At 46.8% G+C, this 23,720-nt stretch overlaps 1 protein-coding gene across 3 annotated transcripts; it reads right to left on the bottom strand.

Moving 5' to 3' along the window:
- Window positions 1-639: 639 nt before the first annotated feature.
- On the bottom strand, window positions 640-18,174 carry Irf4 (interferon regulatory factor 4). 3 transcript variants are annotated; one of them, XM_048428040.3, is made up of 9 exons: window positions 18,109-18,174; window positions 16,667-16,914; window positions 15,563-15,749; window positions 14,627-14,715; window positions 13,901-14,045; window positions 12,183-12,290; window positions 9,656-10,009; window positions 6,037-6,149; window positions 640-4,118 (listed from the first exon to the last, which is right to left on the bottom strand). In XM_048428040.3, the coding sequence occupies exons 2-9, from the start codon at window positions 16,880-16,882 to the stop codon at window positions 3,978-3,980; spliced, it is 1,353 nt and encodes a 450-aa protein (XP_048283997.1). In that variant the 5' UTR covers window positions 16,883-16,914; window positions 18,109-18,174; the 3' UTR covers window positions 640-3,977. The 3 variants fall into 3 exon arrangements, with proteins under 3 accessions (XP_048283997.1, XP_048283999.1, XP_085555458.1); XM_048428042.3 differs by having other exon boundaries at window positions 13,901-14,042; XM_085699332.2 differs by lacking the exon at window positions 18,109-18,174 and adding an exon at window positions 17,468-18,046.
- Between the last annotated feature and the right edge of the window lie 5,546 nt (window positions 18,175-23,720).

The raw sequence follows: 23,720 nt of genomic DNA, 5'->3' as shown, positions 1-23,720 counted from the left end.
TCTACGTTACCCCTGTGACAAGAAGCTCAGAGGGACTTGAAGTATAAAACTGAACATTAAAACAATTAAAGACTATTTTGCCTGGCTAGAGAGATGGCTCACCTTCATTAAGAGTACTTGTTGCTCTTCCTGGGGACCGGGAATCAGCTCCCAGTCCCCATATATGTGGTTAACAGCCCCCGTAACACAGCCACAGGGGATCGGACCCACTTTCTGGGTCCTGTTGGCACCTACATGTGCAAGTACCTACACACGGGAAAAACACACATGTACTATAAATTAATTATTTTTTTTAAAATGAAAAAAAAAATAATCCCTGGGTCCACCAGGCCTTTCAGAAGGCAGCTCTAGGGAGGAAAAGACAGGGCAGAGAGTGCGCAGGGTGACTAGGTGCTCCCTTCAGACGAAACTGAAGACTTAGGTCTTCAATGGCACAGTCGTGTAGCTAGCTTGCTGTCTTCCCTCCCTCTTTCCTCCTCCCTCTTCCCCCACCCCTCAGCTGAATAGGGCTCTGATTTCAAGGACATGCAGGCAGCCAGGAAGGAAGTAGGGTGCTGACAGCCTCACCAAGAACCCAGCAGATGGAGGAAGTATTTCAAAGGCTGCCGGGGTGTTATTAAATGTGCTCCACAGTCAATCTTCTTAGAAATCCTTTATTTATCAAATATTTAAAAACACACAGTTTGCTCTGTGAAGCAAGTTTTACAGCAGAATGTATGGCATATGCCAAACCCGCATGCAGAATGGGAGGCATCCTTGTTTTCCCGGCTCAGACATGGTAGGACCTCCAAAGTATGGGTTCTGATCTCTGAGTCCTGCCCCTACCCAGTTCTCTTACTGTGAAGTGGGTGCACAGGGCATGGGAGCAAAGGGGCATAGATATTTTTCCCTGTGAAGGCGGTCCACCTTGAAGAGTGTGACGCCTGTCTCAGTGTCTAACATAGCTGGTATGCAGGCCTGCTGGCCTTTCTCTTCTCTTCTCCGCTTTCCAAGCGGTGAAAATGGATCCAGGAAAATTGAACTTCCCCGTGTTCGTGTAACAGTGAGCAGCAGTTGGCAAAGACTGGGTGAGTCCCTGTATACAGCACAGGCCTCAACTAGTAAAGAGGTGACTTGCAAAAGGATGTGTGTGGTAGGTGACCCTATGGCAACATCAAAGTGGATACAGCAGCAGATTTAGGGAGATAAATAACAAAAACAGAGACCTTAGCAATTTCACAATTTTCAGCAATAACAAACAATAACAACAACAACATGTTTGCCTGTAGAAAGGAGGGAGGAACAAAAGGGCATTGAAACCTTGTTTGAATTTTTGTCAAAATATCACCCATGGAAGAAAAGTTTGTAAAGCAATAGTGAAGGCTTTTCCTATATAGGACATGACGCCTAGACTCCCTGCTAGATTCCCTAGAATCCTCTGCTGCTGGGGCTCACACTCAGCTCCTCTACAGAGTAAGAGTACCTCACACATGCCTTAACCAGTAACCAAACTCAGCCTGGCAGCATTCCTTATACTCGGCATACAGCCAGTCAACAGTCCACCCAGGCCTCTACAGTCCTGGTATTTTCACAACGAGGCAGGCCCCTCACTGCTCCAATTCCAGAGTTTAGCCGGATCTCAAAAGGTGGTTTCTATAACCTTCTTTGTCTAAGACAATAATGGAGGGATTTGGGGCTTTTTAATTTTAAACTAAACATTAATGACTGCCCAAGGACAAGGAACAAGTCAACAGCATGTGCCCTTGTGAGCTGAGTACTTTCTCTCCACGATGCAGTGTTCCTCAGCCTGTCTCTCCCACAACATCTTCCCCCGAGAAAAACTAGATTCCAATATGTGCATGCCACTTTGTTTTAAAAGGGATGAGGAAGCCATTCCTTTCTATGTCAGGAGTGTTCTCCTGATCGTTCTGTGCTTTTCTTTCCTACGTACAGCTCAAGATTGGAGCCCTCAGCGTGCATGACTGTAAAGTGAGATAGGAGTGGGTGGTCCAAACGACCAAGCGTTTTCCAGAAAATTCAACATCACTGTTAAAACGGCACAGCATTAAGGTAGAGGAAAAGAATTCACATGGCAATTGGAATGAAGCGTCTGCTTGGGGAAGGAAGAGTCATGTTCATACTGGACAGGACAGAGAACTTTGGTGAAGTGCCTGTGGTTAAATACTCTCCAGGTCCATAGCTACAGTTTCAGGCTTCGGGGAAAGAGCAGTTCTCATTTTTTTCCTTTTCTTGGGATAATATACCCCAGAATGTTTTGCATCTATAAGATGTATAAATGACTTTCATTCATGAGACTTAGTGGGCTGCTGGGATGCATCCATGACAAGTAGCTAATGAGATTCCTAAACCACAGCCGGGCACACTGCACTGCCGTGGAATTTCACATGCCACTCAAAAGGTGAGGTAAGGCTGCGTAGTCAGGTACATAAGAGTCTGTCACCACCTCTCTCTCTCTCTCTCTCTCTCTCTCTCTCTCTCTCTCTCTCTCTCTGTAAAAGGCATCTGCATGCATAAGTATAGAGTTTAAAACAAACAGCTTTAAAGAACAGACTGAACTCTCAGAGCTAATTCTAGGAAGGAAGATTTAAATATAAAATGCTTTTCAGTTCTCTCCTTCTCTAATTGATGATGTTTTCCATAATGTGTATTATCTAACAAAGACTCCTTTTTAAACATAAAAAATGACACTCCAATGCTCCATTGCTTATTGAATATATGCTGTTGAATGACTTAAGAAATGCTGAAGAGTACCATGTTTTAAAAAAAAGCAAAACAAAACAAATGAGTGTCACATGTTTGAGACAAGCTGACTCTTCCTGAGCCTGGGAGAAACAGAAACTACATGGTGGTAGGGGGGAAATCCTGGAACATGGCAAAGTCACCTAAACAAAATAGTAGCAAGAGAGTAAGGGGCCAGACTTACAAAGGCAAATGGGCCTCTTGGAATTCTGTGAAAGAATGTATTTTGGGAAAAGTCCAGTAATTTTGAGACTGTCAGACTATTACTGGCACAACGAAGCATCTAACATATAAAATAAACAGAAACAGCCTACTGACTCTGCAGCTGTTCAGTCAGCTGAACCACTGGTGTCCTGACAGTTCCCAACCTGCACAAAAGCTCCTCCCCTCCAGTGTTGCCATGGAGACTACGGATGGCCAACAAAACAAATAGAAGGGGAAATGGCACAGAACTTAAAAAAAAAAACTACCTCTAGTATTCAGTCTCTTGATTTCTAGCTCCCTCTCTTCCTTCCTTTCTTCCTTTATTTCAGAAAAAAATAATACAGGGAGACAAGAAAAATTGCTTTGTAGTCATTGTTAGAAAGAAGGACATTAAAAAAAAGTCCCATCTTATGTATCCCTGATGCTTTTTGGCTCAAGTATGTGACCACAGAGTACACCAGCTGGCTGTGAGGGAAGGCCAAGGAGAAGGAACAGACCGGATGCAGGTCTGCTTGGAGAGACTGAGTGACAGGGACGTTGTAACCTAGACTAAGGCTGAGAGTCAGGCCCCTTCATTCGGTGGCCACGATCCCCTCCATTCCGGAACACATTTCTCTGTGGGTGGGCAGGGTAGTCTCCAGTTTAGACTTTACTTCCCTGAGAAATGGACCGCTTAAGTCTGCCTCCTCTAGTCAGGGATTCGTACTGACAGTTTTTCAATCTTCAAGCAAAAGCCAGTCTACACCAGGCTCAAGCCGGCATTAAAGTACATGTAAACACATCACTGGTCAGGTTTCACAGTTATAAGCCAGCGCACGGTCACCAAAATACCAGCACTTGTCAGGACCTGGATGAGAGTCGCTCTCCTGGGACGGGCGCCTCTGCTGTGCAGATAGAGCTGTTTTTCATCACAGATCCCTGCTGTTGGGGTCTTCAACTGTGAATCCGCTTCATAGCTCTTCCGAAAAAAGGGGCGTCAATCAGCTGCCATGTCAGAGTATATACAATGAAGCAAAATCCTTGGTGTGACTGGTTCACTCTTGAATGGAAGAATGACGAAGGGATCGGTGGTAATCTGGAGTACTGATGTGTTCGGATAGATCGTAGCCCCTTAGGAAATGTCCACTGTTTTGTTGAGCAAAATAAAACAGTTGTCTGGCTAGCAGAGGTTCCACCTTGAATAAGACAGTTTTGAAAAAGAGACATTAGTAGATGTGAAGAAACATTCTCTTAGCACCATACAGTTGAAGCATCATGAAATGACCCTGAGACTCTAAGCAAAGCCCCAAGTTGTATAAGGTAACATAGCAAAGCATGTTCAGAGCCATTTGAAAAAAATCAGTTTTGCTTGCCCTTACAACACCTGGAAGACCATATTTTGGAAACAGTATTCTTGATTTTATAATTGAAGCTGAATATGGTATTTTCAAACCAATTTTCTCTTGGAATTTATTTAACTGAATGACTGGATATTATCAGGTGATTAAATTAAAATTTAATTAATGGGGTAAGTAAAACTCAGGGTAAGTTAGGTTCATGAGTTTGACAGGGAAAGGGGGGTCACCCTGAATGACTGGATGGCCATGCAGTATGTACAACTCTGAACGACAGGGAGAGGGGGTCACCCTGAATGGCCAGATGACCGTGCAGGTATGTACAACTCTGAACCACAAGTAGAAGACAAACAGTTGAACAACATTATGGCAAACAGTGGTTCACTGGCTCTGGTGGATCTAGTTTGTTTGTGAGCATAGATCACATTCCCAATCAAAGCCAACCTTTGCCAAGTCAGGCTGAATGATCTGTATCAACCAATCACATATGCATTAAAACTTTTGTTATTTGATATATAATGACCAATATGACTCCTCTGTAATCACCTATATGAATTAAGTCTGTAATAAGGCAATCAAGAGAGTCCGTGAGTATGTTTTTTATCTATGGACCTTAGGGCAGCATTTTAAGGCCCTTTGCCTATAGGCCTGCCCTTGCCTTTCCTTGTGGAGCCCCACTGCACCCAAAATCCTTTAACTCAGATTGAGGCAGGAATTTACTTACTACTTTTAAAATGCTGCTTATCAATGCTACACTCACCCACCCGTTTACAATCTTATTGTATCAACCACCAAACAGAACTGAGAAAATGCTCAAGTCCAGGATTATAGTTGCTACTTGGATTTTGTTTTGCAATCAGAAAGGGAGGCTGAGTGCTCAGCATCAGTGCCCCACCCACATCCCCAGCTGGGTCTGGAATCCAAGGCTTGCTTTACCAGTGCTGGACAACTGTTTACCACTAAGTTGTATGTCCAACCTTTAATTTTTACTAAGAAATACTCTCAGAACTAAAATCCCATATGCATTTGGATATTGTGGGTATTTGGAGATGTAACATTTACTTGGTACTGGATAGGCCATAGAGGAAAATCTTCCAATTAAACATCAGGTATTCCAAACTGCTTTCTAATTATTAAATGAGTGTTAAACATTGTCTAAATAAATCTGTTACCTTTTCTTTGCAAAAGATATTTACAGGCCCCAGTTGCACGCATCTTAAACTGGACTAGCTGTAAGGACAGACTGGCCTACCTGGACTTCTGGGAAGACTTAGGCCTCCTCCACAGACCTATTAAGTAACTTCCCAAAGTTCCACAGGAAAAAAAGAGGTCCTAGGAACCATCTGGAGGGAACCTACATAATATACAACAGGCAGCTTCCCCGTGGGGAAAGTTCTTCCCCTTAAGGAAGCTCTACTAGAATAGACAGCCCTTTAAAAGCCCACAAGAAGCAGAGAGGTTAGAGGGCAGCTCTAGGTACCAACTGTTTAAAATTCCTCTAGAGGGGAAGATGAAGAATACCGGACACACAGAGCCTTGGGTTGATGGCCTCCACCCTGTTGCTTTGGTGGTGACAGACTTTGGCTGGAAGTTTGTCACCCCGAGCTGTGCTGCTCACTGGAGCCTGTTTCCTCCTCTGCTATTTTAAGGGCTGCGTTTATTTTCCCAGGTGAGTTGACGTTTGCTCTTCGCTTGCCACTTCTCTAAAAGGGACCACTCCACAAGGTGTGACTCGACAGTGATGTAACTGGGAACTCACATGAGCCGTGATGAGCTTCCTCTGCCTCTGGGGGTCTGGAAACTCCTCGCCGAAGCACAGGGTCACCTGGAATCTCGGAGCTGGCCGGCCATGGTGAGCAAACACTTGCAGCTCTGGGAACCCACAAGGGGAAAAAAAAACCCTGCTCAGACATCTGGTAAAGTGGGCAGAATGGAAAACAGGAGCCACGTGTGATTCTGCTTTGGGGGAGCCCAAGCTCTGTTTCCCTAAGTCTAGCTCTTGGGACAGACCCCAGACACAGAACCTCATGTTCAAATTCACATGTGACCTCATAAGCTCATCTTACTTGAGGAACACGACCAAAGTGTGAGAACTTGGTTCTGCAGCACTGGACTCATGGAAATGCACAAGGTGAGAGAAAGAAGTGAGGGAGGACAGGAAAGACAAAGAAAAGTAGCCTTGTTGAAGCAAACAAATAGCACAGGCAAAGGAGACATTTCAACTTCAAAAGGCAAAACATTCTGGTGGCCTGAGGTTATTTTTAAACACGGCTGCCCTACTGTGGAGGCCATGTGGTGTTTGGGCACCAAGGGCATCTGTCTCCCACACCAGCTGTGGTCAGTAGTGTCCCACAGGGTACTATGTCTAAAACTCCAAACCATGACCTGAGTAGACTTCAGTCTCACTTTGGGGACAGAATGATGATGTAAGAATGGCAGGTGGGGGGTGGAGGGTGGAGGTGGGGGTGGGGGTGGGGGTTGATTAAACCCCTCTGGCAAAGATGTGCCTGCTGAGGCTATTCCTACTTGAGAGGCGAGAAACAGACAACAAGAATATTGTTGAAAAGAGACCTCTCCCTGGCTGGGGGGTACTGCCGCTGGCCAAGCAATTGCCTTATGTGTGCAAGGCCCCGGGTTCCACCCCCAGCACTGCTACAAAGAACAAAAAGAAAGCCGCATTCAATCACTGACATCAACCCTTACTCTTCCTCCTGGCGCTGGGTTCCCAGGTCTTGTCTACATAAAACTGACATAAAGGAGCTGCCCTCCTGCAGAGCAGCCCTGAAGACTCTGCCCTTATCTGATATGAACGCTCAACCCTGTAGCGTATAGGGACTGTCCCTAGTAGGGTGCAAATCCTGAATGGGTAGATATCAAAGATTTCCACTGCTCTCTGCAACTGAAGAGCTTCTAGAAGCTCACAGAACCGACTTCCTGCTTCTCTTTCTCTCTCTTCTTCCAGAATTCAAATCAAACCCAAATGGTTCAGTCACAGTGTGTAAAGTGCATAGCCCTGTGCCTGGGAGGACACCCACACCACAGGCTAGTCAGAGGAGCAAGTGAGGACAAGTCTCCAAGAAAGTCCGCCTCAGCCCGCTAACTAGAGAACACTGGGCGGGAATCTCTAGGGGCTAAGGCTGTTCTGCAGCTTGGGGACTGTGGAGGCTGTGGATGCCAAAAGAACAAGTCCCACTACAGAAGGGGGAAACAAAAATGAACAGCTCTTGCTTATGGATAACTATAAGTCCGAGAAAGTGAATTTCCAGCCAACAGTGTTCATTTTCGCTATGGCACCAGCCTCCTGCCTGGATCCCTACCAGACAAAAAAACAAAACAAAAACAAAACCAAAAACCAAAAAACAAATCAAGGCTTGTGTACTTCTGGCAAACATCATTGGTCATTGTTCTGGGATTCCTTAGTCAAACAGGGAAATGGTGGTAGCCTTCTGGTGGGGGTGGGGCACATGAGAACTTCCAGACCCCAGTGCAAGTATAGGATGTGCAGATGACCATCCCAAGTAGTTGCTCTTTTTTGCCTTAGACTACAAATGCTAGAACTCAGCCCAAGGGAGGCAAAACAGTCTTACCAAGTCATGACCAGCTCCAAGGGTCTTCCCTATGTAGCAGCCTTGGAGCCTGAGATGATTCCCTTCTTGGGCCTCAACTCTTAGAAAAGGATATTTATCAAGGAATGTGCTTTGCTTTGGGAAATAAAAGAGTCTTTGGATGAGCCTAAGCAAATACTGGCTACTGAAGCTCAAAAGACCGAGAAAACGCCAGTAGCACCAAGAATGCTGGTACTTGTAAATGGGAGGAAGAAGCACATGGAAATTTCAGGTGTCTTCCCTCTGCGTACACATCCAAGGTAGAGTGAATTAGTGTTGGAGAGATAGCTGGCCTCCCACATGACAACAGCACCAGTTAGAGCATCTCAGATAAAGAGTTATCCCGGGTGTCCACCAATTAATACACAGATAAAGAGAATGCCATGTGATACATATAACAACAGAATATTATTAAGCCCTTATAAAGAAGGGGGGCCTGCAAGCTGTAACAACACAGAGGAGCCCTGAGAACAACACGCTAAGTGAAATTAGCTATGCATCCGAAGACAAATACTGCGCAACACCCCAATGTGAACTCTCCTATAGCTGAACTCATAAAAGTACCACTGGATGGTGGCCACCCAAAGCGGGGAGTGGTGAAGAAGCTATGGGTCAAAGAATATAGGCTCTCACTAAGACAAGAATTTGCTCAACGCAAGCTCAACAATGGCATATCCTCATGACTGTAATAATGGACCACATGCTTGACAATAGCTGAAAGTAGATTTCAAGTAGTGTTCTTGCCAAAATGAAAAAAAAGATAGACATGCAAAATGATACACGTGCTAACTAGTGCGATTTACACAGTGTGCATGCATTCTAAGCTAACCTGTTATGCATGGATGAAAGGAGCAAACCCAGTTCAGGTTCAAGAAATGGAAAGCTCAGGAAAAGTCAGAAGTGTGGGTTGTATGGGAAGGGCTTCAGGAAAAAGCAAGCTCGAGATATGATGGGGAGACTGGCAGCAGCCAGCCGAGCAGCCTACTCCCCCAAAGACATCCTGTGCCAGAGAGCTAGGGAAACCCTCTGGATGGCACCCCACAGTGGCATAGAGAATGACTTCATAGAAGCCAGCTTGGGGCTAACTTAACAAAAGCAAAATGCAATAAGAAATATGGTTCTGGAAAATATGACTAGAAGCCTTCCTGTGCCAGAGATAAGGCCAAGCTTTCTTAGCATCTCCCCACTGCTGAAGCTGGTCCTTACACTCTCCGCCTTGGTCCCACCTGCAGTGTGGCACCTCGGGAAGGGTAACACATCTCCTAACCAAGAATGTTAACAATGAGCTTCTAACCTTCTTCATTTTTCTAGGAACCCCTAAGAAGCAGTAGTGTCAACAGATATACTTGCTAAGAGCGTAGAGCTGGTACAGTGGAACCTTGCTGGTGGAGAGGCACTAGCTGCCGAAAACCCACATTTTACTTCATTAGCCAGGTGTGATGGTGCACATATATAATCCCAAGGCATCTTCAGTCCTAGGCCAACCTGAGCTACATAGTTCTTGCCTCAAAAGAAGGATCATCATAATAATGATAACTTAAGATATCAATTTGCACCATAGTCTATCCTGGCCAGGTCATAGGGACCCTCTTCCTGACCCTCTATTAATAAGGGGGAACATACAACAGACAAATGAGTCAAACAGAAACCATATTCCTGGGTGAGCTCATGATCTCAGCAGGAAGACCCCTGTCTGGGCAGACTCCACCATTTGGGACCTTCCCGGCCAGCACCCATCACCACCTCCATCAAACAGGTTGTGAGGTATATTACCTGATAGGAACTGCTGCGTGTCGAAGAGCTTGCATGTCTGGTCTCTTTCTAGTTTGTTGGGCCGATCACTGCATAATGCCAGGGGCCCATCCCAGTAGATCCTGCTCTGGCAGAGTCTTTTGGCATAGAGCCCATCTGGGGCCATCCAGAGGACCAGTCCCCTCTCCAGGTGGCTCAACAACTTTTCAATGTTCTTCCTCTGTCCACTGTCCTCTGGGTAGGGGAACAGGACCTGGTCCAGGTTGCTGGCATCATAGGTATGTCCATGGGAGATTCGGCAGCCTTCGGGGCTGGATGTGGTCAGCTCCTTCACTAGGATATCCCGGTAATAGAGGCAGATATGCAGTCGGCAGTCTGTGAAGAGAACTCTGGAGTCAGTGTTGATGGACCTGGGGCAGACACTACATGCTCAGAGGCCCAAAGACTCAATGACAACACTGATATGTGTTACATATCAGTACAGTAGATGGAATGCTACTGTGTCAAGATGCTCCATGAAGAAGCAGGAGGTCGTAGGGCCAAGGAAGTCTGGGAGATGTGAACTGTCCTTGTCCCCTGCAGTTTCCTGGACCACAAAGAAACTGGAAGGAAACTTATTTCTCTAACATGGCCATTTTCAAATGTTGATGTGGTCCTTTACTCATCTCAGGGAGGGGTGTATTGCTTGGATTTCCAGCCCATTTTTACTAGACAGCACCTCTTTGAGGGTTGTTGGATGATGATGTTAGCAGTGATGGCATTTTGTCTAAAATAGGAAGTAACACCACTGAATAGGAAGTCATCTCACAGCCAAATCCATTTTGATTTTGAAATTGAACCCTAAGATGAATTTCACTAGTAAAAACTACAGAAACATCTCAGAAGACAAGCCAAATGTGTCGACAGCTCTGGAACTCCCTAAAGTATCACCGGGATGTCATTTAATTTAAAAACAAAACAACAACAAAAACAAACAAGCAAACAAAACCCCATGTAGATATGTTGGAAGTAAGCAATGAAATTACAATTTCTGGGCTATGAAAAATGATACTTTTATTTTCTTATTTTAAGTCAATTTTCTTTGGGTGGGTAAAAAGAATTGATGAGAAAATGCCCTAAGAGCCAAAAAAATAATGTTAAATCTTCTAAAAGCCCTCTAAACTTTGTGTTCAACTTTGAAAAGAACCCAACAACTATATTTTCTACAGCTTTAAGACAGGAATTGATTGACAAATGATTTTCTTGTTTCAGAAACCACTTAGAACACCACCCACAGTCTTAAAGGGCAAGCTGGGTGTGTAAAGGGCTCCCCAGGCAGAGACAGATACCTGTGGTGGTGGTTGGAGCCCAAACAATGCCTGGAAAGAATGGCTTTCTGAAAAGTGCACTCCAGGTTGATAATTAATTATGCAAACCAGAAAAAGAAACCCACAAAACCCTCGTATTCTTCAATGGCAGATTCTGAGACAGCCCACATCATGGTGGCTCCCATTTCTGCTGCTATAAAGAGCAAGTCAGGCAATGAACCCAAAGAGAGGGGGCGTTGGCCATCTGAGGTGACTGGCAGGGCAGGTTTCATTTCATTTAATGTCACCAGAGTCACCAGACTTCAGAGCTATAAACAGTTATTTATTTCCTACTCTTGGGGCACCCGAACAAGTCTTAGGTATTCCCAAAGAGGGTCTAGGGCTTTCTAGACTCAGCGGCAAGCCCTAATGCTCACAACTGTCCCTCTGTTGCTCTTAAGTGGCTCACAAAGTCTCCCTGAGCATCAGAATTGGAAGTAACTAGGTGTCAAAACTTATTCCTTTCTTGTGAACAAGGAAAGTACCTAAAACTGTTAAAATTTAGTTGATGTTTTCAATCACAGACTTTTAAGGTAGCCGTAGGCATGGTGAGAATTCTAATGTAAATCCCGCTTGAAAACATATAAAAAATCATCTAAAGAATAAATGGACATAGGCTGCATATTTCAAGTGTGTTGGGGCTCCCTTAAAAACAAGTCAGCATCTCTAAGTTCAGGCTTAATTAGTAACAGAACTTTAAAATCAGATCAAAATCATGCACAACCAGAAATTCTATCAAAGTTGAAAGAGAGACAGAGCAATATGGTCCTTTGAGGGGGGGGCATAAGAACTTCTCAGAGACCAGGGTCCAGAACCAGCATTCCCTGTATGCAGTTCAGGACCACCTGTTTGTGGCTGACCCTGAAAGGACAAACAGCATTTGGAAATGAAAAACCTTATGCCTATGAAGACTCTCTGCTCTGTGATGTTGGCGGGAGGAGGAACCTGGCTCCACATTCCTGGAAAGTTGGGAAGGTAATGGAGAGGTTAAGGATTTCATCCAAAAAGTGTTCAGCTAGTTGGTACTCCTGCAGAGATTTCTAATAGTGTTCTTTAGTCTCTGTGATATTTGCAGATCCTGGGTCAATGTCTGCTCCAGACCCCAGGGCCGGCAAGGTAAGAATCTAAATCCTCACCCAGCCTACCCGGAGGAGAGATAGATGCCACATCCCTGAGAGCCTTAAAGGAAGCACTACACTCACCTGAGAGCGCCAAGGCTTCAGCAGACCTTATGCTTGGCTCTATGGGGATTCCAGGAGCCTGGGACTCAGGTGGGGCACAAGCATAAAAGGTTCCTGTCACCTGGCAACCTGTGTTTGCAAATAAAAATCAGTTGATGTCTAAGCAGAAAGTCCAAGTGCAGGGGGGCTCTTGAGTTGGGAGGAGCCATGCCCTGTCACCTTCCAACCCAAGCTTGAGAGGCTCCCAACACCCACTGCCAGCAGAGGCAAAGGGCAAAGTCCAAGTTCAGTGGGGAAAATGCAGAGTGGCGCGGAGGAAGGAATTAGAGCCCAGCCCTGGTGGAAGTGCGGAGTTCTCTCCATATCCCATCAGCAGGACCCTGGGGCCCGGAGGAAAGGGATTTGCACCAGCCCACACATCACGTTTCCAGCAGGGCCAGAGTTCAGATTTATATAAAAGCTGGTTAAACACTTAACAAATTATTCAGTCATCATTTATACTGCTTGCTGTTTGTAAGTTTTGGGGAAAACTGAACCATGTTCCCTGGCAGCCCAGAAGTTATGCCACAGTATGCCACAGTAAACCAAGAATCGTCTAAGCAAGGATGGAATGCAGGTGCTAGGGGGCGGGGGCAGTGAAATGATTCCCAGCATAATCTAAAAGGACTATATGTGTGGTGACCTGTGTCAAGACTTCTATTTAAATAATAAACTTGAAAGTCCTAAAAGCTTGGTTGAAGCCCAACCTGGTGTTACAGGCATGTGATCTCAGCTACTCAGGAGTTCAAGGCAAGAGGTTCAAATAGCGATCTAGCCTGGGTAATTTAGCAAGACTCTCCCTGAACATACACAGTTAAAAAGGGGTGCAGGGTGTAGCTCAGTGGTCTCGCCTAAATAAATACCAAGTGATCAAAGCTCTGTTGAACAGAGTTTGTGGAATTTTCTGTGTCCGGTTGATTGGTGTTTTTCTGTTTGTTTGTTTGTTTCTTGTGGGGGTTCATCTAGCATCTGGGGGACCCTGCGGGTCTTCTGGAGCTTGACACTCGTTTGTAGAGAAGTTTTGTGGATTACTTGTGATCTGTTGCTCCCTTCGTACCAAGAACGGCTACTAATGAATGACTCACCACTGCTCAAGGTACATGAACTAACAATGCTCTCCTGAAGTCCCTGGAGAGGTGGGCTGGGCACAGTTTGTAGTATGGTCCCTTACAGGAGAGTTGAAAGAAATAGACTAGGGAGGGAAATAGTATGGCTCTCTATCAGTAATAAGGGACAATTCAGAGGGAAGGCTGACAAAAATCTGTCCCTCTATCCTAGTATGACAAAGAAAACATGAAGTTATGGGGAGTTAAGAACATGTTAACCAAACAATTGAAACAAAGAAATAGACAAGTTTTATAATTGACACTGGGCACTTGCAGATATCCATGACTTTCTCTATTTATTAAAAAGGGGGCATTTTTCGACTGCTTGAAATGAGTTCTGGGATCTTTCAATTAAGTTCCCACACAGAATGATATGTCTCATGGCTCTCAGGACTTCAGCATCTTACAGGACAAGGCAAGATCCCGCCCCACAGCTCCCACCCTCCCCAGTCTTCATGTGATGTCTCTCAGCATCTCTGTGGAAGGGGACAGCCCTATGGTGCTAGCCAGGCGGGTCACCCAGGGTTGCCCACTCTGGGCTTTCACCCTGAGCCCAGGTTGTTCTTCTGTCTCCTTCCCTGGCACATTCCTTACCATTTTCACAAGATGGGCCTTGCCAGTGGTGGCCGCGGGGGCCGAATGTCACGGGACACTGATATGGGATTTCTGGGTGTGGCTGATCAGGAGCATAATCCCTCCAGGTTCTGTCATGAGGTGGCATCATGTAATTATGAACCTGCTGACAGAGCACAGGCATTGCTAAGAGGAAAACACCTTTTTTTTGGCCAGCAGCTAACTCATTTTGTCCAAAAAGTGGTTTGCACTGTCTATCACAGTAGGTAAGAAACAGCCATAGAAAGTCTAGGAGCACAATGGGGACATTGTGCTAATCTGTGATTTTTGTAAAGTTTCATCATATGGCCGAGCATGGCACCAAAAATGCTGCAGCGCAGTCTGCCCTTTGTAAGCCACCAAAGAGAATAAAACAGTACTGTAATTCACGTCAGGGAAGCCTAGAGAAGTCAGCTGCCCTGTGGTTTCACATGACAAAGTCCTACTTCCAAATTCCTTGACTTCCACAAAAGGTCTCATTCCCAGAAGACCGGCCATCAGTCGAGAAGCACATCTCAATAGGTGGGGACACATCAGACTCCCCAACTTAACCACCAGGGAGAGTGACACCACGTTGAAACCGAAACATCCTTTCTGACCATAGCAAAGAGTAAGTCCTGCTGTTTTCATCTGTGCTTCCCCCTCTCGGTGGAGCCCAGCCAGAAGACTCAGCCTAGCCTCCCACAAGCCCAACAGTCCCCCACATACCTGGGCGGGCAGTGAGCCATAAGGCGCTGTCATGGGGTAGGGGTGGCCCATGGCCATCTGTGTGTCTTCTAAAGTGAGCTGTTTCGCTCCTGCGTGTTTGGGGAAGAAGAAGAAGAAGAAGAAACAGCACTGAAAGAGGGAACTGACTTAACTGAATAGCAAATCTTAGAAAAATACCTGAGCATTTAATTCTTAGAATGCATAGCCATGTTAACCAATCAGGTGTTTGGTTTTTTTTTTTTTTTCAAGCCATTCCCTCCAGCCATTATTTGTCTGTGCCGTTAAACTTTTTTACAAGATTTGACTTGTGTGTGACAGCCAGAAAAAGAAACACCACTCAGGGCTCTGTGATCCACCGAGTGAGTGGTTTCTGGCAGTGAGATGGTGCCTAGCTGAGGCATCCTGCGTGATTGGAACAAACACATATTCCCGGGCTCTGATTTAGACACCAGTTGGAATCTTTGAAAGAGGAAAGCGAAGATCTGAATCTTCATAAGTACCCCAGCAGGCCACAGAAACTTTGACATTCTTATGACAATAAGTGTGAATATTTATGGGGTGTGCAGTGTGCTTTCCCCTCTAAAAATGCTTAATTATTAGAGGATGTCAGGTAAGTGAAACTTTAGTGGATCTTGCAGTTTTTGTCTGGAGATTGGGTTCACATCCTAATTGAATGGAGTAACTGGAACACTTTGAGACCTGCAAGGGCATACTCACGCCCCCCCCCCCCCCGGGCTTAAAGCCCGAGACGTAATCTTAAACTAATACCACAGGATTTTCACTTATAACCCAGAGAGCATGGGCAAAGAGGCTGCTGGGCTTGGCCATGGGGCAGGAGGTAGCAAAACAGAAGTAGAAAGTGGCCCGAGTAGGGATGGGGTTCTGTGGGTGTCACGCTGCCTCTATCCTAAGATCTATATCAGGGGAATCCCCTACCTTTTTTGGCTCCTTCAGGAACAATCCTATACACCTTGTACGGGTCGGAAATATCCAGCTGGCTCCTCTCTACCAATTCCTCAAAGTCATTGCTCTTGTTCAGAGCACATCGTAATCTTGTCTTCCAAGTAGGAGGATCTGGCTTGTCGATACCTTCTCGGAACTTTCCTTTAAATAGTGCCCAAGCCTAAGAGGGAAGAGAAGCAAAAGTCAAAGCTCGGGTCTCCACAAGGAATCTACAAATGGTATTTCTGAAAGGAAGATTGGTGTTTCAGCTTGGCTGCTGTCCGAAACATGGAACATGATACCGGATTCGGCTAAGGTAAGAACTTCTCACCTGTGGTGAGATAGGGAGAACCCCCCCCCCCAGTGTGGACTGTACGCACCCAGTGCCTGCGTCAAGTGTGGACAAGACTAAGGCTTGAAGAGCTGCGGAGGGGCAGGCCCCAGAGAGGACATCTACGAAGTCACACTGAGGTACTTTGAACAAATTCCCGCAGGAAGTCCCCTTCCCCTACCCTGCTGCCAGGTGGAGGCTGGGGGCTTCACAGTTCAGTGAGCCAACTCTCTGGGGACCTTACTCACATGTGTGTGTGTGGGGGGGGCATCCCAGAGGAACACTTGGAATAGACAAAGTCACCCAAAGAACAGAAACAGAGATGGAAGCTTCCAGAACTAGAGCCAGGCTACAGAGGAGCCCAACCAAAGAAACAAAACCCAGAGAAACTCAGAAAAGTAGAAAAATAGAGACAGGGTAGCCCAGGGTGGTCCTAGTAGTCGGTGGTGACAGTGGCAGAAAACAGCCTAAGGGACTATGCAAGAGGAACTCCAGCCTCAGGGCACCCCTGCGATCCAGGGATGCTCAAGTAAGAATGGGGACCTAGTTTTCCGATGGTGTAATCTGAGCGCCCCAAGATTAGAGCCTCTTTCCCTTCTCCTGGGGCTTCTGCCAAGAAGGACCCCATGCTTGACGCTCAGGCCTCTGCCTCGCGGGGCCCACCCGACCTCCTGGTTCCTTGCTCTGGAGGCACAGAGTCCAGAGCTGTCTGACTCTCCTCTCTTCCCCCACTCTCTCCCGCCCTAGGCTCCCCGATTGCCGGTAACCTTGAAGAGGGCGGCGTCCTCTTCGCGGTTGTAGTCCTGCTTGCCCGCGTGCTTCCACGGGATGCGGAAGACGCTCTTCTCCTCGTTCTCCCACACCAGTCCGGGGTACTTGCCGCTGTCGATCTGATCGATCAGCCACTGGCGGAGTTTCCCGTTGCCGCAGCTCACCGCGCTCATGCCGAACTCTGCGCCCCGGCTGCCCGCCTCCAAGTTCATGCCGCGTGTCAATCTCCTCCCGAGTTCGCGCACTGCGGGGAGACAGACTGCACTGCAGCCACGGTCGCATCTCTCTCGGGGTGCCCTGACCCAAACTCTTACAGTGACCACGAGGCCCCGAAGTTCCTAAGGCTGCGGGATGCTCGTGTGCAATGCCAATTTCGCCAGAGTCCCCCAAGAGAAGGTACTTTGGCGAAAGTGTGGAGAGCATCCCTTGGCGCGCATCACCTCGGCCCATCTTGTACTCACTGTTCACTATTTTAACGCGCTCCCCATCGCAAGCTCCAAGAGACACAACTTTCTGCATACTCCAAGTCTTGTGCCATCCTGGGCGCCCCGTTTGCTTACTTGCTCCTCTTTGCCGGCTCCTTTCACCCCACTTTTCCCTCACTCTGTTTCTACTCTCGTCCCCCCTCCTGGGGTTAGGATGCTCCAGGCGCGGAGGACCTGGCACGTGGACTAGTCCTTGTCCAGGTCCTGTGCCCATGGTAGATGTGGAGCACCTAGCTCTCCTCTCCCTCAACTTTTTTCTTTTTTTCTTTGACACCCTCACTTTGTCCCCGGGATAACGCCAGGCCTACCTACCCAGCCAGAGACGGTTACGTGGGCCCTGGAAGCAACAAGTGGAAGTCTGGGTTTGGGGTGAGCAGCGCAGCCAAAAAGCGGGAGATTTCAGCCTGCAGAGGGTCCATGCGACCCCAGGCGGGGGTGAAGGCGAGTCTGGCAATACCGAGTGCTGCGGACAGCAACACCAGCTCCCCTGCGCGGGAAGCGAAGGAGGGCATGGGGGAAGGGGTTCTGAGCGCCCCAAGTTTAGAGCTCCTAGTTCTCCTTGGCCATCTGACCTAGGAATCGCGCTGGAGCCCTCAGTGAGTTTGGGTCCTTATGAATCAGGATTGGGAAAGGAGTTTCCGACGGAAACAGACAGGGTCAGTGGCTGTCCCACCGCGGGCAAGCTGCCGCCAGTGTGTGCTCCTTTGATGGTAAGACAGTCCCGTTAGCTCGTCCCGCCCAGCCCGTGGGGATGTTCTGGGCGTCCAAGTAGCCTCACACAGAACCCACAGTGCACACATCCCGGGTCAACGCAGACTGGGGGAGCCGGTGGGACCCCTATCTTGCCACGTTCCCTCAGGGGGTGGGCTCAGGGATGAAAGCTGAGCTTTTCGTTCCCGCCCTGTCCTGTCACCTGCATCATACTCCTCCTTCTGCCCAACTCCAGGCCTTACCTCACCCGCACTCTGAGCTGAGGGCAGCAAAGGGTCCCAAGTTCAAGTGGTGAAACTCGGAAAGCGAGGTGAGAAAGAGGAACTTTATAGAGCCGGGGCGGGGCTCTGCGCGGGGCGGGGCGGGGCGGCTCCGCCTGCGAAGGCGTGACTCGCCTAGACCGGGCCAGCCCTCCATCCCTGCCGCGTGCCAGGTCAAAGGAGGGTAACCGGCTGGGACAGGAGCTTCGGATTGTAGCCCACAGGGTCGGGAGCTGTCCCCCTGCGGACAAGCTCTGACTTTCTCCAGTTCCTCCAGTGGAGGGGACTTGGGACTCTGACACACTCGGAAATCCTCAGTTCAATGGGACAGTCACTCTGGCCCATTCCAGTGGAGGGCAAAGCTCAAGAAGGAAATCTCCACTAGATACTAGAACCTGCACGGAGACTAGCTGCTAACTAGTAACCGCTCATCTCTACCGGCATGACCAGGGCGGGAAGCGGTGGCGGGTCTGGAGTCTAGGGAACTTGGTTCTCACAGCACGTGACAGAAGAGGTAGATTGAGAGGCGGGGAGCATCCTTGGCACGGACAGCGGAAAGCCCTGTCTCTCCGCAGTGTTTAGAGAACATCAAGCTCACTAAAAAGAAAATAGAGAGAGGAGTCCATAAGTCGTGGTCCAAAGACGGTGTCTGAAACGCGTACACACTTTGGGTGTACGAAACCGATGAATTGAGATGACTCAGACAACACACAGCCCCCAAAGTTTCAATTATGGCAACATAAAAGAGATGGGGATCCCTAAGTATTCAGGTAGTTAGTACTTCCGGATGTCAATTCACGTTAAAATGTTAATTTTAACCTCAGCCTCCCGAGAGGCAGTTACCAGTTACCGGTGGGGTATGAGTGCCCCAAACAGGAGTAAGAGCTAAGTGCACTAAGGAATTTACTTCATTGACCACGTGGTCAATTTAATTCCCCAAGTTTTCACCACTGGCTTTCTCCAGCCAACCTTGGACGCCTGCGATATGTTGTTTACTTGCTATTTTCAGGTAAGCAGCTAGATCACCAGTTTCTATATGATTTTAGATCACAGCCACCACAGTTCAGTTTGGAACGTTTGTACAACTTTTCATTTCACTTATTTCTCGGTTTTTCTTTTAACCTTCTACCCCGGGGTCCTGGGCTTTAGAAGAAACAGCTGAGTTCAGCCCCAGCAAAACAGGCGCAGCAATGGCCACAGTGATGCCTTTTTCCTAACAGCAACAGGCTTTCTCAGAAATTAACAGGATGCCATGTCTCTCTTTCACGCCAGTCAGTTTTCCACTGTCAGAGCCTGGGTAGTAAACAACAGAGTTTCGTTCAAAGAAAACTTTGGTCACACCCGTTTTCCCCTCTTCTTCCTTCACAACTTTGTTCATTCAGAAATATTCTTTGAACACCTTCTACCTGTTGGGAACTGCCCTGGTGGCCGGAGACACATCTCTGGGTGAAGGAGAGATCGCTGCTTCAGATAGCACGATGTTGCCACTGGGGAATTATTTTCCTTCACGGTGTGCACAAATAGGAGACTGCTTGGCGCAAAAACAGAAAACCAGAGATGATATATGTATATATTTTTTGCCCTTCCATGCACGTGTACTCTGCCTCGGCTTAGACGGTTTTAACATTTTCCTCTCCCATCCACATCCTCTGTTTTCAGAAGTTTGAACAACAGTCATTACCAGAAACCTTCTGAGACTTCGCATGGCTATCTCATGTAAAGATGTGATTACTAATCTTCAACGCCATCTTCTGGCTTACTTGTTTGTCATTGTCTAGATCCCCTAGATGTGATAATCTAACGGTGAGGTGGATGCAAACAATAAACTATCTGAGCCATTAACACTCCCTGTTTCATTAGCATCCTTTAATCCCTTTAATCGCACACAGTAGTAGGTTACTTCCCGGAATTTTTATCCACAGATACAGAATACTCCTCCTCCAGAGCCATTTCTTACTGCTCACCCCTTGAGCTTTCTGCTTTGTCCCACATCCTTAAGTGTCCCCTTTTACTTTCACGCCCTTGCCTCAACATGTGAAAGCATGTGAGCCACATGCTTGAGAGACTGGCTTATTTCACACAACACACTGAGGTCCGGTCTTAACCATTCTTGCAAAAAGCATGATTTTCTTTCTCTTTTTGGTTGAATGAAATTTCCTTATGAATCACTGAAGGTTCTTGAATGTTCACATTGTCGCCGGCGGAGAGAAAGGAGTGACCAAGGTGCTCCCTGAGAACTTCTTAAATCATAGTCACAGTTGACATGAAAGGAACAGTTTTGAGAGTCACAGACCCCCCCCCCATCCTCTTTCCCACAGAGACTTGAGAAAACCGACACATTCCACAGTGCAGTAGTGGACAGTGGTTCTAAAATGTCATGGGAAATTAGTTAATTGAGCACCCATCCTAAAGGCAGAACTCCATGGTCCACATGGAGATTATTTGGCTTATTTGGCTAAAGAATGCTGAGCAGGAAACCAGGTCTGAACGGGGTAAACTTTTCATTAACACTTAACCAGAAGGAAACTGTGAGAAAAGCTGAATAGACCTAAACTCGATAGTTTAAGAATTGACCTTTTAAAATTATACATTCACATGTAAGAAAAATGGTTTCCAGAGCCTACGGACACACCAAAAGTCATTATTCGGCCACGGGTGTACCTCAGCAGTAGAGTGCTTGTCTAGCTCCTAATGGGTGCTGGGTTCAACCCCAACAACCCAAAGCAGAGCCGCCATCCCGCCAAGAGGCTCAGACCTTGTTTTGGATAAATGTATTTTCTCATGAAATCACTTCTTAAAAGGAGAATAACAATTTGTCTTAAGAAACAGTGTAATTATGTACTTGAAAAAAACTAATGTGACTATTTTCAATCTTTTGTAAAAAACTAAAAAATGAAAGAGGAATGTTTAAAAACATGTTCTATGGGTTTAATGCAGGTTGCCTCTGATTTTTTTTTTTTTTTTTTGTAAATCTGATGCCCTGACTACAGGTGTGTGGAGTGTCAGGTATGACCTCTGACCACACTATGGTAAGTGACAGGGAATGTTGGGTATGACCTCTGACCACTCTATGGTAAGTAAGTAGCAGGGAGGAAGTGATTAGAGATCATGGCAGTGAAGGGTTGGATAGTGATCTAACTTTCCCACGGTCAAGAGTGATGGTGACCCGCCCTCTGCAGTGTCCTGACAGTGAAATCATATACATCGCAAGTGTTCACTTGCTTGGAACTGTGTTTGTATCCTAAAGCAGCACTTGGGAGGTGTCACAGACATAGTGACATTTGTCCTTCAACCATGGTGTTCAGGACAGCACGTATTCAGTCCAATTGTGCGCATGAGGAGAGAGATCCAGAAGGGCTACTGGCCATCTCTGTGACTTGCCCAAGAACTCAGCTTTTGTGGACCAGTCTTTTCTATTTATACATCTGTTTGCTGTTCCTGGGGTTAAAGATAGAGAATAGGGAGATGGTTCAGTGTTTAAGAGTGCTTACTCTGCGAGCATAAGGATTCACCCCGAGTTCAGGTCCTTAGCACCCATATAAAAGGCTGGGCATAGCTTTGCGTACATATAACCTCAGAATTGAGAGAATGAGACAGGTGGATACCAAGAGCTGAAATGAACACTTGGAAAAGTGATGCATTATCGGGCAATACTTCATACATAGTCCTGAACATACCTTCTTAACAGAACTTGCAAAACGCCCTGAGTGGTTCTGTGATTTTGCACAGCTTCAGTATCAAACATCCCCCAGATTATCAGTCATGAAGAAGCAGAAGTTGTTGTGAACACAGTCGATGCCAGGAGCCGATATATGTGGCTATGTCCTAGGCAGAAAATAACCACTTTCAGGCTAATAGGAAATGAGACTTGTCATTTTAATCAATTATGTAATAAGGAGTCACCAAGTCTGTGACTCTAGGGCAACACTGCCCCGTTCTTCTCTTTCGTCATGTTTATAAACAAGGGACCGTTCCCCTTTCGTCCCCTTTTATCAACAGCATTCTAAGAAGTTTCCTCGTAACAGTCCTCTCGGACTTGCTATGCTTGCTGCGTAAACAGTGACGTGACTCTGAGCAAGGAGCCACTTGCTACTGCCAACTCCTGTTCCCAAGCCAGCAAAAGTGCAAATGGTGTGCAATCACTGGGGACAATTTCCTGAAAACTGAAGCAATAGGTGAAAGGCAAACAGCATTGTCTCTTCTCGCCCATTTTTAACATTGCTTGACTCTGGATTATTCTAAACTGTAGCTGCTATGTTTTCAGCAGAACACTGCGCCATCACTTGTCACACGGGTGCCATTGTTTCTGATGCTGGGGCACTTGGGGCGGCAGAGCATATCTTTCAGGGAACGCGACATTGTGTATGGTCAATCTCGGGTTAGGGGTATGACTTCCTTCTTGTTCACATGGGCTCTTCAGGACCAGTCAGTGTGGGACATCATTGACCTCTGGTAAAGAAAAGGGATTCAGCAAGACCCATACACTAGCTTCTCATGCTGGCAATGAGCAGTATGTGTAGAGCCATGACCCACATTGCTGTTAGGAGGTGAGAGCCACAGCAAAGGAGGGATTGTCTGGCTGTGGTTGGGTACGGCAGACAGAGGGGAATGACCGGTCCTGGGAGGATTCTACAGAAGAGACAAGGTCCCAGGCAGAGCAGGCACATGGGAAACCAGGGGTGCCGAGGAAGAGGACCTGAGTCCCGATGAGGGAAGATCCAGGTGGAGACTAAGAAATGGTACCCCTGAGAATCCACTTCCCAGACTCTTACAGGGGAAGTGGGACTCTGAGCTGGAGGTTGGGGACCTGGGTTAATACTGTCAACTTGATGACGTCTAGAACCATCTGAGAGAAGAGCCTTTGGGCATGCCTGGGGCAGGTATTGTCTATACTAGACTAATTTTTTTTTTAAATTTGAGGGTATCCAAGTTTGATAATCTCCACTTTTAGCCCAGACAAATCTTTGTTTCTGTTGCTTTAGTTGAGTATTTTATCACAGCAACATGGATAGTAAACTACTACAGGACCCAGTTCTAAACATGTGATCCCTTCTTTTACATGCACCTTTGACACGTAGCCAAAAGGTAATTTATACAATATTTTTGTAAAAAAAAAAGAAGTGAGGCTTCATTGTATATAGTTTTCCACTTGTAGCATTATGCCCCGAAACTACAGATGCTCAGCCTATGTTACTGTGTTAGAAAGTGCTTGGGATGAATAGGCTGAAGTCGACGAGAGAGAAACATGGCTGAGAGAGAAACTGAGCAACGCTGACCGAGATGACTTCAGTCCACGCTATGCTACAGAGCTCTGTAGCTGGTAGAAGGTGGCTGTGTAGTGGGGGAAGGATGCTTGGATCCATTGCTGGCTATTTGTTGTCCTTGGAAGAAGTGATGAACTGAAAATAGTGGTTTCTTCAGTTGGCACAATATCCACAGAGTACTACCTCACCGAGGCTCTCAGGGCCTGGGAGAACAAGGCTATCACTCCCCTGATACAAAACTAAACATCAGGGAAGAGCGTCCTCCAAAGGCCGCGCCTTGACCTGCTTTGTTCCATTTCTGCTTCTATCTTCCAGGAGCAGCACCTCCAG

This window comes from Myodes glareolus, chromosome 14 (genome assembly GCF_982192425.1).
Source record: "Myodes glareolus chromosome 14, mMyoGla1.1, whole genome shotgun sequence".
Classification (NCBI taxonomy): Eukaryota; Metazoa; Chordata; class Mammalia; order Rodentia; family Cricetidae; genus Myodes; species Myodes glareolus.
The sequence above is the reverse complement of the archived record's forward strand: the minus strand, read 5'-3'. Positions and strand labels throughout refer to the sequence as shown.